The sequence below is a fragment of the Xyrauchen texanus genome, chromosome 37 (assembly GCF_025860055.1).
Source record: "Xyrauchen texanus isolate HMW12.3.18 chromosome 37, RBS_HiC_50CHRs, whole genome shotgun sequence".
In the NCBI taxonomy this organism is placed as follows: Eukaryota; Metazoa; Chordata; class Actinopteri; order Cypriniformes; family Catostomidae; genus Xyrauchen; species Xyrauchen texanus.
In genome coordinates, this window is record NC_068312.1 from 18,426,260 (window position 1) to 18,442,417 (window position 16,158).

The window sequence follows — 16,158 nt, forward strand, 5'->3', positions numbered from 1 at the left end:
CGGGAAAAACGGGACCGGGGGGATGCGAGGCCGCGAACGGCGCGCTGTCCCCAGGAACCAATCATCCAACCGTGAAGGCTGTGGGGAGGATGGAGGGTTCCAATCCAACCCCACGCTCACGGCGGCCCGGGAAAGCATGTGGGACATCTGAGTGTCGGCCTCAGCCTGGGCCTGCTGGCCCGAAGGCGGCAGTCCAGGGGAGTCCTCGGCATCAGACACCGCACTCTGATGCAGCGGCGAGCTCATCCGCTTCGGACTCGGGAGGATAGGCGGCCAGGCCGTGAGGCAAGCCGCTATCGCCGTGAGCATGGACGGGGACCAGCGAGCGTGTCGGGGAACGGGAGGTTCGCGGGGGGGCTATCCGGCGAAACTGCACCCGCTGCCGCCCCCAAATCACCCCCAGCGCCAACCGCATCGTCCTCAATCACGTGGGAAAAAGGAGCAATGCGGGGTGCAGTTTGGGTGGCTTGCCTTCTGTTGAAAGCAAGCCGCGACCGCAACGTGGTCATGGTCATGTTCTCGCAGTGAGAACATGAACCATCCACAAACGCCGCCTCGGTGTGATCGCGGCCCAAACACACGAGACAGCGCCTGTGGCCGTCTGAAGCGGAGAGGCTTCTACCGCATCCAGGAACGACACAGGGGCAGAAAGGCATCTTGAAAAAGACGCGTCCTTAAAAGGACGTTCAACGCCGCTGTGTTTGCTCTTTTAGAGAAATTTTTACAGGAAATTACTCTTAATACACAGTGTGTGTGTGTCTGCGCTGTCGAAGCGCTCAGGGGCAACAATGCACGCCGTGCAAAGTACAGAGAAAGCCGCTGTTGTGCGCCGTCAGATCCAACAGCAAGCAGATCGTCAGAGATACAGGAACGTTCAGGGTGTGTATTCTCGCAACAGACTGCAAACAGACCATCGGCTCCGAATAAATTTTCTGACTAAACTTCCGTATTTGCCCCACTTAAATACCCGTATACGGGGGCGGGGTATGCAAATACTGACTGCCAACTCTCATTGGCCCTTTTCAATAGGTCAGAGGTGAATATCGGCACTCAAGAGAGACCCCTAGTGTCGCTTCTCCGACACAACGTGGAGAGAGCGACAGAAGGGGAATCTTAATATTGATCTGTATCTCACCCACACCTATCACATCACTTCTGAAGATATGGATTTAACCACTGGAGTCATGTGGATTTCTTTTATGATGCCTTAATGTGCTTTTGGGAGCGTAAAAATTGTGACACCCATTCACTTGCATTGTATGGACCAACAGAACTGAAATATTCTTCTAAAAATCAATTTGTGTCCTGCAGAAAAATCTGGGATGCTATCAGGGGGAGTAAATTATGAGAGAATTGTAATTTGTGGGTGAACTAACCCTTTAACTTTGAAATACATGCTGCTGCCAATCAAAACGTTGAAACACAAATTTAGGTCTAGTGAAAACACTGCAGACACAATGCAAAATTGTACGGATTGCCGGAAAAGGGCAAGTGAAAGCTAAAACAGAGACTAATGTGTCTCATAAACTACAGTGGGGCCTTTCAAAAAAGCCCATAAACAAACATAGGGAGCTATGTTTGAATGTTGCCTTTGTGTGTGATCTCAGAAAGTAGTTTGGCCAACACATAGCTCTTGTCTGGCAGGGGTAACTGGCTCAAAATTACATTACCAATTGCTGAGATAACAAAATTAGGCTATTTACTGAATAATTAATGATGGGAACCAAGCAAAAAAGGCAAGAGATATTCACCTTCCATGCATATAGAGTGGGGCTCAAAAGTCCACTTTAAAAATCTGGGATATTAAATTACAAATTTGAACCCGGAATTTGATATAAAATTTAAACATGGAAATAAAGTTAAAGTTTTAGGATATTAAAATGAATAAGAAATGAATAAACATAATATAAATAAGAAAAATGTAAGATTCTGCAATGCATTAGGACACTAAACAAATTTCTAAAGCAAATTTGTGACCTGAAAAAGTTAACTCCTTTGAATGAAAGGTCAGATTTCCTAGCTTCCACTGAAGCAAACTAGATGCTCTACGGAACATTATCAGATAATCCTCCTGGGATAGCATTGATCACCAGGGTTTGCACAAACTGAAGTCCATGCCTGCTCGAGTGCATGCTATAATTAAAATGAAAAGGGGCACATACCAAATATTAAATTCTGGAATCCAAGTACATTTATCAATTCAACTTTTCACTCAAATTGTTCACTGATACTACATTTTGACACACCTACCAACGACCACAACACACAAGCAGTCTTCGTAGGTGTCTGGTTCACTCAAAATCTCTATCGAAAATAACCATTCATAAACCACTTGTATGCGTTTTCTATGACTCATGTCAGTCCTTTCACTGCTCTAGTTGAACCTAAGACTGGGAAGGTGAGAGTGTACTTATGTGTATGATAGTCTCTAAGAGAAAGAGAGAGACAGAGAGCAAAAGAGAGAGAGAATGTCTCCGACACTAAAGAAAACAACTGTTGAGCAAGGCTCTGACAGTGACATGCATTTCACCTTGTTCTCGTCAAAAACATTGAAGACAAATGAGGCAAACTTGGTGGGGTCACCAAAGGGGAAGAACTGCTTGTAGATCTTCTGGAAACCTGCAGCATCAAGCTGACCACTTGGGCAGTCTTTTATGAAGCCCTTGTACCTGAAAGAGAGAAAATAAAAACCATTTCTTTATTATTATTCCATAGATGATTGGAAAGAGTATTTGTTAACTCTCATGTGAGGCATCTCCTCCACTAACTCACTTGCATTTAAACTGATTCAAACAGGCTCACCTTGTTCACCATAACAAGATTTGCTGTTGAAGTATTCAAACCAGCTGAATGAGGCATTGATGTATGATTCTCTATGATCCTCTGCTGTAAACAACACTGTGCTTCCATTTTTTTTCCATGAATGTGTAAATAAAGATGTAAATATGAATCCATTTCTTTACACACACCTAGCGTTTCTCTTCCGAAGACATTAGTTAATCCACTGGAGTTGAATGGATTACTTTTATGATGGCTATATGTGCTTTTTGGAGCTTCAAAAATTTGGCACCCATTCACTTGCATTTTATGGACCTACAGAGCTGAAATATTCTTCTAAAAATTGTGTTCTGAAAGAAAGTCATACACATCTGGGATGGCATGAGGGAAAGTAAATTATGAGAGAATTAAAATTTTTGGGTGAACTAATCCTTTAAAAATGAGGAACATTAAACTGCCAAACACAGTGCACTTTTAGTGCTCCGCCAAAATAAAGGCTCCAGGTGAATGTAAATATGTCAGAAATTTAAATAAAAAAAATTACATATCATTCTTCCATATGTTCAATTTATGAAACTTATTTATGATCTGTGGAAAACATGACTTCTTTATTTTAACGAAATTTTTACTTTACGCACTAAACATTTTGCATCTACTCCGTTTAAAAAAAAAAAATAATCATTTTTAACTTGACTCTCTCTATCTCTCCATTTCCTGATGATAAGGAAGAAGAAATCCCATATTAAAAAGGACAAAAGATTCTACTAACATATGGGGTTGGAAAAGTGCAAGGCCATATACGTTTGTTTACATACTCCAATTAAACCCAATTTCCCCACTTCTATGTTAGGAGGCAGGGCTTGCACAAGCAAGGCAATTAAAACATACTGCCACTGTAACAGACTTTACTGAGACTTCTCAAAAGTGAGATGAAGATGCTCATTAAAATATTAAAAGGACATCCATTCCTTTGCAGAGTCAGTATCATATTCAGTGAGTTTACTCAAGTGCAAAATTTCAGCTCAGCAGCTATACTACATTATGGTTAAGTAAGATTTCTTGTTTTTTGAAGTTGAAGTTAGTCATTTCTAGTGATAGCATGCTGTACTGCAAAAATGTGATTGTTTTTAAACAATTTACACAAACTCTCCCCATTCTGACATTGGTTGGGGGAACAAAATTGTCCAGCGACCAACCCAAACTCACTCAGTCATTGGTTGAGCCAATTTTGCTGTGACAGGCTGGTCAGGATGCTCAAACAAAGCAATGGTCAATGATCATATTAAGCCAGGATAGTAGAAGTATTTTACCACTGAAATTTTATAATTTTATCATCTGTAAGGAGTCCAGCATTTATGTGTACTATAAAAAATACTTTGTACACAACACTACCAACATATATTCCCACACACACAATATCCGCAGAGGGCCAGGGTTTTGTATAACCTCCTGTGTCTTTTTGACGCCATCCTTTGGCCACATGCAGAGCAATGCCAACTGTGTAATGTCTGAACAATTGCCCCATTACACCACACTGGTCAGGAAAATAACCTAGATGAGCACTGATGATTCACAAATCAAACTTGCTATTTTTATAGCTGAAACAGGAGCAAGAGAAGAGAAAATGTTCACTGAAAGTATGATTCATGCATGATGCATTCATTGGAAAATGCATCTGTAGGTGGTGGTGGCTAGGGAGAGGAGTGTAGCGCCCTCTCAGGGAGCCCTGAAAACCTTCTTCCTCTCAACCAAACACATCAATTCATCACACACACACACACACGTTTTTTTTTAATCCTTGTGGACACTTTCCATTAACTTTTAATACTGAGATAAAATTTATTTTCTCTACTCTAACCCTAACCTTAAACCTCACCAACCATTCTGCATTTTTACATTTTCATTAAGACATTATTATTAAGTATATTTATTGAGCCATTTCCATCACGGGACCGTCAGCTCCCCATGTCAGAGATTTCAGGTCAGTGGAGTCTCATGATGAGGATGTCACCATAGCGAGTTTTGCCTGCATCATGAAAATGTCTTCGTCATTCTATTGTCACCTAAATTTGGGGGATTCTGTCCTAGGCTCAACATTTCAGAATGAATAGCAATTTGATTCATAATACTTATGTACAGATTTAGCTGTTTCTGAAGGAAATTGGTACTTTAATTCACTAAAGTGGCATTCAACTGATCACAAAAAATAGTCAGGACATTACTGATGTAAAAAAACAGCACCATCACTATTTGAAAAAGTTATTTTTGATCAAATCTAGACAGGCTCCATGATACAGCATCCAACACCTTATTCTTGAGTAATCATGCTAAATTGCTAATTTTGTACAACAACAAAAAAAAAAAAAATCACTTGCCATTATATCAAGCATTGAATGCTATTTGGTTTGTTAAATGAAGCTTAACATTGTCTGTGTTTTTGAGTTGACACAGTATGCAATAGACTGGCATGTCTAAGGTCAATATTAGGTCAAAAATGGCAAAAAAGAAACAGCTTTCTCTAGAAACTCATCAGTCATTAACTGTTTGGATGAATGAAGGCTTTACAATGCTTGAAATTGTCAAAAACTGAAGGTTTCATGCAAAGGTGTACACTACAGTCTTCAAAGACAAAGGAAACTGGCTCTAACAAGGACATAAAGAGATGTGGAAGGCAAGATGTACAACTAAACAAGAGGATAAGTACATCAGAGTCTTTAGTTTGAGAAATAGACGCACATGTCCACGTGTCCTCAGCTGACAGCTTCATTGAATTCTACCCACTCAACACAAGTTTAATGTACAACAGTAAAGAGAAGACTCAGGGGTGCAGGCCTTATGGGAATAAATGCAAAGAAAAAGCCACTTTTGGAACAGAAATAAAAAAGAAAATGTTAGAGTGGGCAAAGAAACAGATATTGGACAACAGATAATTGGAAAAGAGTGACCCCATTGAGCTTTTGTGGGATCAGGATGTCCGAGAAGACAGCCACATCTATGACAAGTGCTACAGGAAGCGTGGAGTGAAATGTCACTTGAGTATCTGGACAAACTGACAGCTAGAATGTCAAAGATCTGCAAAGCAGTCATTGCTGCACGTGGAGGATTTTTTGATGAGAAAACTTTGTAGTTGTTTAAGAAGTTCTAATATTTTTTTATGATTATTAATGTCCTGATTATACATTGTGATCAGTTGAATGCTACTTCGTTGAATAAAAGTACCAAATAAAAGTTTTTTTTACATAAGAGCAAAATCTGTACATTATTAAAAATGTTGGCCACCAGTGTATATACTGTATTAGTTTAGTTACATTGTACTATTATATTGATATTTTAGATTGTCTATCCCAACACTAACCACTAATCAACAACATAAAACATGTAACAGGCAAGAAAATGTAGTCACACTAATTTTATTTACATTACACTAATAAATATATTTTAAAAACCCAACCCCACCCCTAGTCCTAAACCTACATAACAAGCTGATAAAAGTATAGCCACAATAACTGAATCCAAAAATGGCAAAAAGAAAAAGCTGCACAAAAGTATTCCAAATGACTCCTGCCGCATTTAAAGTCCTCAGAAACCATACAATAGCTCAGAGTGAGGAAGAGAGTGAAGCTTAAAATTCTCTGTGCATTTACATATACCATCTCAAACGTATATGTCTTACTTTCTTCTGCAGAACACAAATGAAGATATGTATATGGAGATATGTGTATATACAAATATCCATACAAATGCAAGTCAATGGGGTTTGAAAATTTCAAGTTACACAAAAGGCAGGATAAAGGTAATCCATATGACTAGAGTGGTTTAATCCATGTCTTCTGAAGTAATATGAAAGGTTTGGGGTGAGAACAGAGCAAAACTTTTTTTGTCATAATCATGATTTAAAGCTCAAATACATTTCCTTGCGTTTGACGTATGCGCAGAGCACTGCCCATTGTGTCACTTCAGAAGACATGGATTAAACCACACAAGGATTAACTTTATGCTGCCTTTATTTCCTTTATGGAGCTTGAAAGTGTTGGGCCCCTTTAACTTTTATTGTATGGACAAACAGACACCATTTATCATTCAAAGTATCGTTATTTGTGTTCAGTGGGAAAAGAAAGTCATACAAGTTTGAGATGGCATTAGGGTGAGTAAATTATGAGAGAATTACCATTTTTGGGTGAACTTTTCCTTTGAAAATTGTCCTCTTCTAGAAGGCAGTCCCATCTCATTCAAAGAGATACATGCATTTTACCACCAGCGACATTGGCATTTGACACCATTGACGTCAAAGCGGTCATAATGCATGTTGATTTGAGATTTACAGCAGATGGGGATGCTGATTTTTGCATAGACATACATTTGGACCTGTTCCTCACAAAAGCCATCATAAACGGCCTCAGAACATAAGAACACAATGCACAAATAGCATGGATTATTATTATTTTAAAAGGTGCTTTCCTCAGGCATTCTGACAATTCCCTTTGTGTGCTTCAGCAAACAAAACAATGAGCAAATAAGCAATAAATAAATAAAGCAACAAGTAAATGATGACATAATTTTAAATGAATTTCATTTTAAAATATAGAATTGAGTTTTGGCATCAGAGTGACATTTAAAATATGGACCGATTGTCATGGTGATGCAGGCAATGGACCAACTGGGACATATTGGTGGCACAGGCAGAAATAGGGACGTAATGTTATGCGAGTGTGTTGTACAGGTTTAACTATCTTTGTGGGGACAATTTGTATCTTCTATCCCTGATCTGGTATTCAACCCCCTAAACCAGAAACCTTTCTGCCTTTAAAATTTTCATTAAGATAAAACTAAATTTATTGTAGGTTATTAAGTTTAGTTTATAAATCCATATGTCTTATGGTGACCGCTGGCTGGTTCCCACAATGTGCTTTCAGTTTTTATTACCTTTGTGGGTACATTTGGTCCCCTCAATTAGTTCACACAAAATAGGATGATCACACTCTCCACAGGATTAAGCATACATAGAGTGAGCATGGAGCAAATGAGAGGGGTAACAGCATTTTGCTTTCCCCTAATCCGAATTGATGCAGCTTAATTTAAGGGAGACACTGCTGTCAAAGTAATGCCTGCAGTTTTATTTTTTAAATGCGAGACATGCAAAGCATGTTACCTTCAAGTATTATGAGAATGAATGCATCTCATTCAAAAAAGACAATTTTAATGTTCAGACGTCAACAAAATATTAAAACATATTTAACCCCCAAAAGCCTGTAACTAAAAACATCAGCTTTCATTCACTGTACACATCTTGCAGTACAGCATCTAAACAGCAAGACTTTGATTTCTCAAAACACTAATGCTTCATGACTTTCTAGTTTCAGAAAAACTGACCTCAATCTCTAATTATAGACCATTAAATTGTCCTTACAAGTCACTTATTCAACCACTATGAATGTCACCCAGCATTAGTTTACTCAGTCTGGTTCTATGATGCATTGGCTGCGAAGAGCACTAATTACTCACCATTTGTTCCTCAATAAATTCCCTTGTCGTTGATCACACAGCTGCACTGATGTTGGTTCATTTGACCGTCATCACTGCTCAACCTCTCTGGCGAGTAGATGCTACAAAATCGGAAAATGTCGCCGTTCAATGGCGTTACTGGATGGAGTGATTTGATCAGGGGTTTATATAATTGACAGGATAATAATGTTGCAGTTAGATGTTTGTTTGTCTTGCTGTATGCAATATACCAATGTGGGGCATGTTCTTGGATCAACACCATTGTTGATCCTGGAACAATGCTGCTATAAACAAATCAAGTTTTTAAAGGGGTCATGAAATGCAATTTTTTTTATAATTGAATTATCTTCCCTGAGGTTCACAGATAATGTCAGTAAAGTTTTTTGCACCAAAACTGTCATAGTGTCACGGTCCTGTCACTCTGTCAGTCTGGGTTTTTGTCTGACAGGACCATGGCATCATTGTCCCATGTTTGTCTTGTGTGTTGTTGTCTGTCTTACTGTGAGCACACGGTTTTGGTTGTATTCCCTGCAATGCGCACTTCGGTCTGTCCTGCTTCATGTCTGGAGCATGGCGTCTGGATCCTGACTTCCCGTCTGGTTCGGTTTCGGTCGGTGTCGGGATCTAGACAATAGTCAATATTTTATGTCCGTCTCTCACAAACTCGGGTGCGCAAACGGGTCACAAGCGGTCTTGTGTTTCATGTCTGGAGCATGGTGTCTAGATCCCGACTTCCCTGCCTAGGTCTGTGTTGGGGTACTCTACACAGTATTTAGTGTGTTGCCCGTGACCACACAATCTATTGTCTTGTTTGTCAGTTGGCATTGGCATATACTGCCTCATTGTCTTAGCGATGTGCATTCATGCCATTCGGGTGTATTGTTGTCTTGTGAGATGGCACTCCTAGCCACAAAGGCCATTCCCCAGTCACTGCCAGCGCTTCAGACCATGGAGCCCATTTTCCAGTCACTGCCAATGCTCGGTCTGTGTCAGCTTCCGCACACTCATGTTCCATGTCTGTCTGTTACTGACATGGGTGCATCGTGCTTATATCATCTTGGCAGCATGCACTCGCATTAATAGTTTATGTCGGTCTCTTGCAAACAAGGGTGAGCCTCGCTTCGCGTCCGGGTCATGAGCTGTATTGTGTTTCAGGTCCAGAGCGTGGTGTCTAGATCCAGACTTCCCTCTGTGGTTCAGTTTCGGTCTGTTGGGGTCCGGACGCTCATGCTCCATGTTCTGTGTCTGTCTCTCATGACCGCAGACGCATATATCGCTCACTTTGCGCTGTGTGCCCGGGCCGCAAGTGGTCTTCCCGTTATGCTGAGGTTCGGTCAATTCGGTCTGAGATTTCGGGTTTGTGTGTGGCCGAACTCTCACAAAGGTGTCCGGTCTTGTTTTTGTTACCTGTTGTGTGCATCAAGTTTCGTTTAGTGTGAGAATGCATGGCATCGCTTTCTTTGCCATTGCTATACATTCTCTCGTTGGTTTCTCAGTTGGCATGGATGGATATTGCCTTATTGTCTTGCTGAAGTGCACTCATGCCATTCAGGGGTTTTGTTGTCTTATGAGAGTACGTGGCTTTATTTTGTTTTGTATCGCCGTGTGTCTCTCTGCCTTACGTCATGCCCCACCTCCTTGTTTTCCCATTATTAGTGCATTAGTCACACCTGCTCTTTCTTGTTAACCTGTTGATTTCTGACCCTATTTTAGTCTCCTCATTTTTGTTGTCCAGTGCCAGTTCGTCTTGTTTCCAGTCGCTTGTTTGTTCTCCTATGTCGGTCATGTCTGTCGGTCCCGTTTCATCCCTGTTCCCATAACCAGTTGGTCCTGTACCCTGTGTTCCCTACCCAGCCTGGATACCCTTTTTCCCCTTTGAGGTAGTTTATGCTTATCCCCACAGCAGAATGTATGGTTCTTGGATAAGAGAACAAAGAATGCTGTGGACTAAAAACCAATGAGAATGCAATTCAATCAGGCTAATGTAATAGTTCTCTAATTCAGTTTGAGAGCAGGAGGAAGATGTTCATCTCTGTTCCATTGCAGAGGAGTCCAGATACGTAGAGACAAACTGAGTTTGGAAAATAAAGATAAAAAAAAAATCACAACCACACAAAAGATATATAAATATCCAGTGTGGTCTTTAAGTTTGGGTCACATTAATTAGATGTTATTCATCTAATTTAAACCTGAAACACAATATTTTAGAATTTTTTAATATAAAAAAAAAAGAAATGCCACATCATTAATAAATATTACTTAAGATTCTGAATGATTTCTACATTGAGGAAAAAGAAAAATGGGAAAACTAAATCTCATCATTTATTATCTACACAACAACATTATGTTTCTCTTCTTAACTTGTTTTCTTTGCTTTTGAGCAATGTAATTCTCTGAAATGTGCTCTCTACAAGATTACATTACGTAGGGTGAATGGGAACCAATTAGGTATATTTAACAACATGGGCAAGGGGGGTCAGAAAGAATACACCTTAAACGCTACTTCTGGAGGGAACAATACTTGTTGCCAAACAACAAAAGGCATTTAAACTTTCAACTAATCATTTCGGTTTCCTGCGTGAGCAATACATAGCGTATACGGCTGTCATGTGACAAAAGACAGAACGACTCAGACAAGAATATTCCAGAGGTGAACTAATAATTTGTTTCTCATAATTGGTCCTTGGCTGCATTATACATTTTTCTTTATTGGGACTATAATCAAAGTCTACACAAGTAGACGTGTTGGGGGGATTTGGCTATTGAAAATGTAACATTTTAATTTAGTTCTGCTCAAATGAAAGAAATGAATTGACTTTTTTTTCCATTTTGCTGAACGACTCGGTAAGTCTGTTGGAATATGTTCGATTGTACAGAAGGTCAGCTTTCCTTGCTTCAGTCAAAGCACACAAGGGGATTTTTTGAACTAACAAATTACGCTGTGATACAATGGACCATCATGTTTTTCTTCTTGAGTCCCTGCCAACTTGAGTATTTGTTCACATTTAAGCAAAAAGGAGAAATACAAAATACTGATAAATTCTGAAAATAAAAATAAAAACATTTGAGTCACTGTCATGCTGATAATAATTTGAATCATATTTTGTAACTTTTTATTTTTGATGAATTAGATAAAAGTATAATTTATAAAATGTATAATTTTATATAATTTATCTAGGGCCATTCCCCTCAGAAACATCCGGAAACTTGCAAGTACCTTGGAAGAGTGGGGTAACATCTTGCAGCAAGAACTGGCAAATCTGGTGCAGTCCATGAGGAGGAGATGCACTGCAGTACTTAATACAGCTGGTGGCCACACTAGATACTGACTGTTACTTCTGTTATCACATGTCTGTGAAACTTGTTCAGTTTATGTCTTAGTAGTTGAATCTTTATGTTCATACAAATATTTACACGTTAAGTATGCTGAAAAAAGCAGTTGAAAAGTGAGAGGACGTTTCTTTTTTTTTTTTGCTGAGTTTATATTTACATCTATATTATTGTGACAGGGAGGAGGGTGGGGCCGGGTTGTGATTATACACACCCGGTCCCTTATCAGGCTAATTAAGCATCCGAGAGGGATAAAGGCCGATTGCAGACTGTGGTGCGACGAGAGAGATTGTTTACAGACATGTCCGTCGTGTGTGTGTGTTTGTCTTTTGTTTAAGTTAATCATTAAAATATGATTTATGTCGTCAGGCCGGTTCTCGCCTCCTTTCTATTGAACTGCTTTACAATTATCTATATGTATTTATACTCTGTCTTCACCCAAAATACAAGTCCCTAAATAAGTCCTTGCAGATTTACTCCTGCTTTTCACATGCAAAAAAAACAAAACACATACACTCGGAGTTCTGTGGATCACACAAGTACTGTTGCTAAAAGTATGAAAATAAAAGCAGCTCTTCACCTTAACCTCTGTATCAATTCAGTAGCATTATCCATCCTCAGGAAGGATCCTCAGGGGATGATGGATACTGAAATTCAACAGTACTCAAAGAGATGGGGTAAGATCTCTTAGGCAGAAAATTATCCAAAAGTACACCTAGCTCATATCCCACTACAGCCCTACATACACGTCCTTCGTCAATGGTTTTATGTCTGCTAGCAGCCACGAAAATGAGTCAACAATTTAGCCTGGCAAACACCCAGGCACACACAGTGCCAGTGCTGGGCTGAACTTGGGCTTGCCAGAAAAGGTGCCAGTGCTTTTTATTTTAGAGGGAAAAGGCTCAAATATGCTCTGTTTGCAGCCATTTACACTGAGAGGCAAAATGTGTTATATAACATGCTACTGCCCTTATAATTACTTATAAGAACAGTATTCATCCATCAACATTTCACAGCCACTCGTGTCAGCAGACATAAGAGAACAGGATAACAGTTTATAGAGAGATCCACTATAACATTACAGTCAAATTTGTTTTACAAGGGTAGAAATGGAAATATTTTTCCTGGGAAGCACAACTACAATGGAAGACTGCTGTGTTGAGTGGCCAAAGCAGATGGAGGTATACAACTAAGCTGTACTTAGTGTGGCAAAACAGACAACAGAGGGATGAGAGGAGAGATGGAGGATAAAAGACCCAAAACAGGGGATGATGTTTAGGGAAAGACAGAAAACATATAGGACTGATGGACCGGCAGCCAAGACTGACTTACCATTGCTGGACCTCTTTCTCTGTAACTGTGGGGAAAACAAGGAAGAACATAATGAACATGTTAATACTGATCTACATGAACACAACACATTAACCTCTGCCACTAAGAGGCAGCTTTCACAACTAGAACCCAAGATTCCCTCCCAAAAACAAACATGAACATAATAATAAGTGTGATTATCCATCCATTCCTATGATGAAAACAACTTCAGCTGTATGTTGGAAAAGATACAGGTTGATACAGCATGTTATTTGGTAGGCCTACTTACACAAAACACCATGCAGCATGTGTTATTGACCATTTCATTACAATCTGTGCAATAAACATGGCATCCCATCGCTACGGAACAGGCAATTTTACTAATTGAGTACAGACGTTGGCAACCTCATAAACTAAACAGGGATTTTGCTTTTATTTGCCAAAACAATATCTTGTTCCTTCAAGCAACACATGTCATTTTAGGTAAAGAATTACTGTGGAAGGATTAGGCTACATGAATCTGCACCCACACAACCAAAATGCTTGGATTGTGCAGTTATGTTGTTGCTGGGAAACAGGAGTAACCTAGAAGCTTGGTAAAAAAAAATACCAAAAATGTACATAAAATGATCCAGTACCTGTAGCCAGCAAAATGCAGCATAGTTTTAGATCAGATCTTCCATTTCTGGAAAAATCTATGTAAATAAATATAGCCTACATCTAATTCTGCTGTCATTGTAAATTTTTTCTAGTGGTTTGGGAATTGATGATTTGTTGGTAATCTGGGAAGCCATCAACAGCGATATACAGCCGTTTTCACAGTGGGGATTCTTGACACCAACGACAAGAAAAGCATTTGAAGATGTGAATGGGACAGTGTCTGTCTACCTTTATCCGGTCTCATTAAAACCTTCTTTGGGTTCTTCTTATTCGACAACATATCATTTTGTCTGATTTCAGTCTGGCTTCCAAGGTACTATAACATTGCATAATTGTATACAACTAATTCATGTGAATATTTATAACTATAATGCTTACTTCTCTGTATACTGTAGAATAGAATATTAAGTCGAAGAAAATGAACATTGAAAGAAGCTAAATTCATATAGTTCTTTCAACTGCTCTGTCAAAAGGCATTTTTATTATTTCAACCCATGCCAAACCCAGATATTATAGGCAAAAAAATATGCATTTATGCTGCCTCCAAAATAAATAAATAAAGAACACATGGAAGCATCTTAATATGCAGAACGTTACAGTATGCAAACATTGTTTTCGGACAGACAGTTTCCGTAGAAAGGTAAGAAGGTATAAGGCGGCAGCCTTTTTCTGGATTCAGACAGAGTAAGTGTGAATAGCATTTCTGAACAATACAATGAAAATAATGTGCATTTTCTCAATGCCTACTACATTGAGATTCCCTGATTGGGAACCACAGCTGAGGTTATTGTTACCATAATATTATCAAAGAAGTTAAGTGACATTGGCAATGCACATATGTGCCGGCCCTACCTCATAAGGCCCCTGCGGCCACTGTAAGTTTACTGTACATTCCTGGCTACTAGTTGCATGATATTAACAGTATATTTTAAGTAGTTTGTTAATTGTCACCATATTTGAGTTTCACATGCAGAGTGTCGATACCGGTGCATGAAAGGGTTGAGAAAGTTGATGAGAGATTTAACCAAATGTATCATAGACTAGCATTGCAAACATACTTACCTGACATGTAAGTATGTAGTAGTAAGTGTGTAGGACATGACCATGGCAACGTTGCGGTCGTGGCTTTCGTTTCTCAGATGCGGAAATACCCAAGCAGTCTACCACCTGCAGTTGTGGACACGATCAACCAAGCCAGAGCTCCCTTTACCAGGCAACTTTACGCCCTCAAGTGGCGTCTGTTCGCAAATTGGTGTTCCTTCAGATCTGAAGACCCGCAGAGATGCGCAGTTCAGTCAGTGCTTTCATTCCTGCAGGAAAGGCTGGTGGGGAGGCTGTCCCCCTCCACCTTGAAGGTGTATGTCGCTGCTATCGCAGCCCACCACAACGCGGTAAACGGCAAGTCCCTAGGTAAGCACGACTTGATTATCAGGTTCCTTAGAGGTGCCCGGAGGTTAAATCCTTCCCGGCCAAGCTTGTTCCCCTCCTGGGATCTCTCAGTGGTCCTCTCAGGCCTTCAGAGACCCCCCTTCGAGCCACCTGAGTCAGTTGAGCTCAAAGGCCTCTCCTTGAAGACAGCCCTCCTGATCGCGCTCGCTTCCATCAAGAGGGTTGGGGACCTGCAAGTGTTCTCTTTCAGTGTCACTTGCCTGGAGTTCAGTCCAGCTGACGCTCACGTCACCCTAAGACCATGACCGGGCTAAAAGCCCAAGGTTCCTACAACCCCCTTCAGGGACCATGTCGTAAACCTGCAAGCGCTGCCTCGGGAGGAGGCAGTCCCAGCCTCTTCGTTGCTGTGTCCAGTATGTGCTTTGCGTATCTACAGGGACTGTACGCAGAGCTTTAGATGCTCAGAGCAGCTCTTTGTCTGCTTAGGCTAGGGAAATGGCGTCAACTACCCGTTCCCTTTCCGCCAATCACCCCCCCCCCTTACGGGTTCAAGCACACTCTACGAGAAGTGTGGCATCCTCATAGGCACTGGCCCACAGCACCTCTTAGCAGACATCTGCAGAGCAGCGGGCTGGGCAACACACAACACCTTTACTAGGTTCTGCAACCTAAGGGTTGAGTCGGTCTCATCCCGTGTTTTGACAGGTCCGAGCCGGTAGAACTCGGTAATACAGAACAACCGACCGGGTGTTCTGCTTGCACCTTGCGCCCTTCACCAAGCTTATCCAGTGCGCCTTTCCCAAGTGAGCCAGCAAGTTCTCGCTCCCTGGACGCTCTTCCTCCCTAGCCCTCTGACCCGCCAGAGCCACCACGAGTCGAGTGCTCCGTGTTGGGCTTGGGCTCCACAGGCATAGTTCCCGCTTCAGGTAACTCCCTATGATGTATTTTCCGCTGCATGGTTCCCCCCGCTGGAAGCACCCACGTCTCCCTTTGGCAGTCCTCGCTGCCCCCCCCCGGTCGCCATGTCTGTAGCAACTCCTCCCTTGCAGGCAGGATCTACCACCGCACCATGTCCATGCGTGGCCTGGCAACCCCTGTGTGTATTAGCAAGTTACCTCCCCCTAGTTTGGGCAGGTCGTGGTCTCCGCAGGGCCTTTTCCCCCCTGAAAGAATAGGAATGGGAAAGGA

General features: G+C 40.9%; 1 protein-coding gene across 3 annotated transcripts in view; it reads right to left on the reverse strand.

Annotated features, from left to right (window-relative positions):
• The window catches only part of LOC127630430 (neuronal calcium sensor 1), a 45,294-nt gene that overhangs the window by 15,218 nt on the left and 13,918 nt on the right, over window positions 1-16,158 (reverse strand). For all 3 annotated transcript variants that reach the window (XM_052107946.1, XM_052107945.1, XM_052107947.1), the window contains exons 3-4: window positions 12,943-12,967; window positions 2,531-2,669 (exon numbers count right to left, since the gene is read on the reverse strand). In XM_052107946.1, the coding sequence (XP_051963906.1) occupies window positions 2,531-2,669; window positions 12,943-12,967 (164 nt within the window). The remainder of the gene's footprint in view (window positions 1-2,530; window positions 2,670-12,942; window positions 12,968-16,158) is intronic.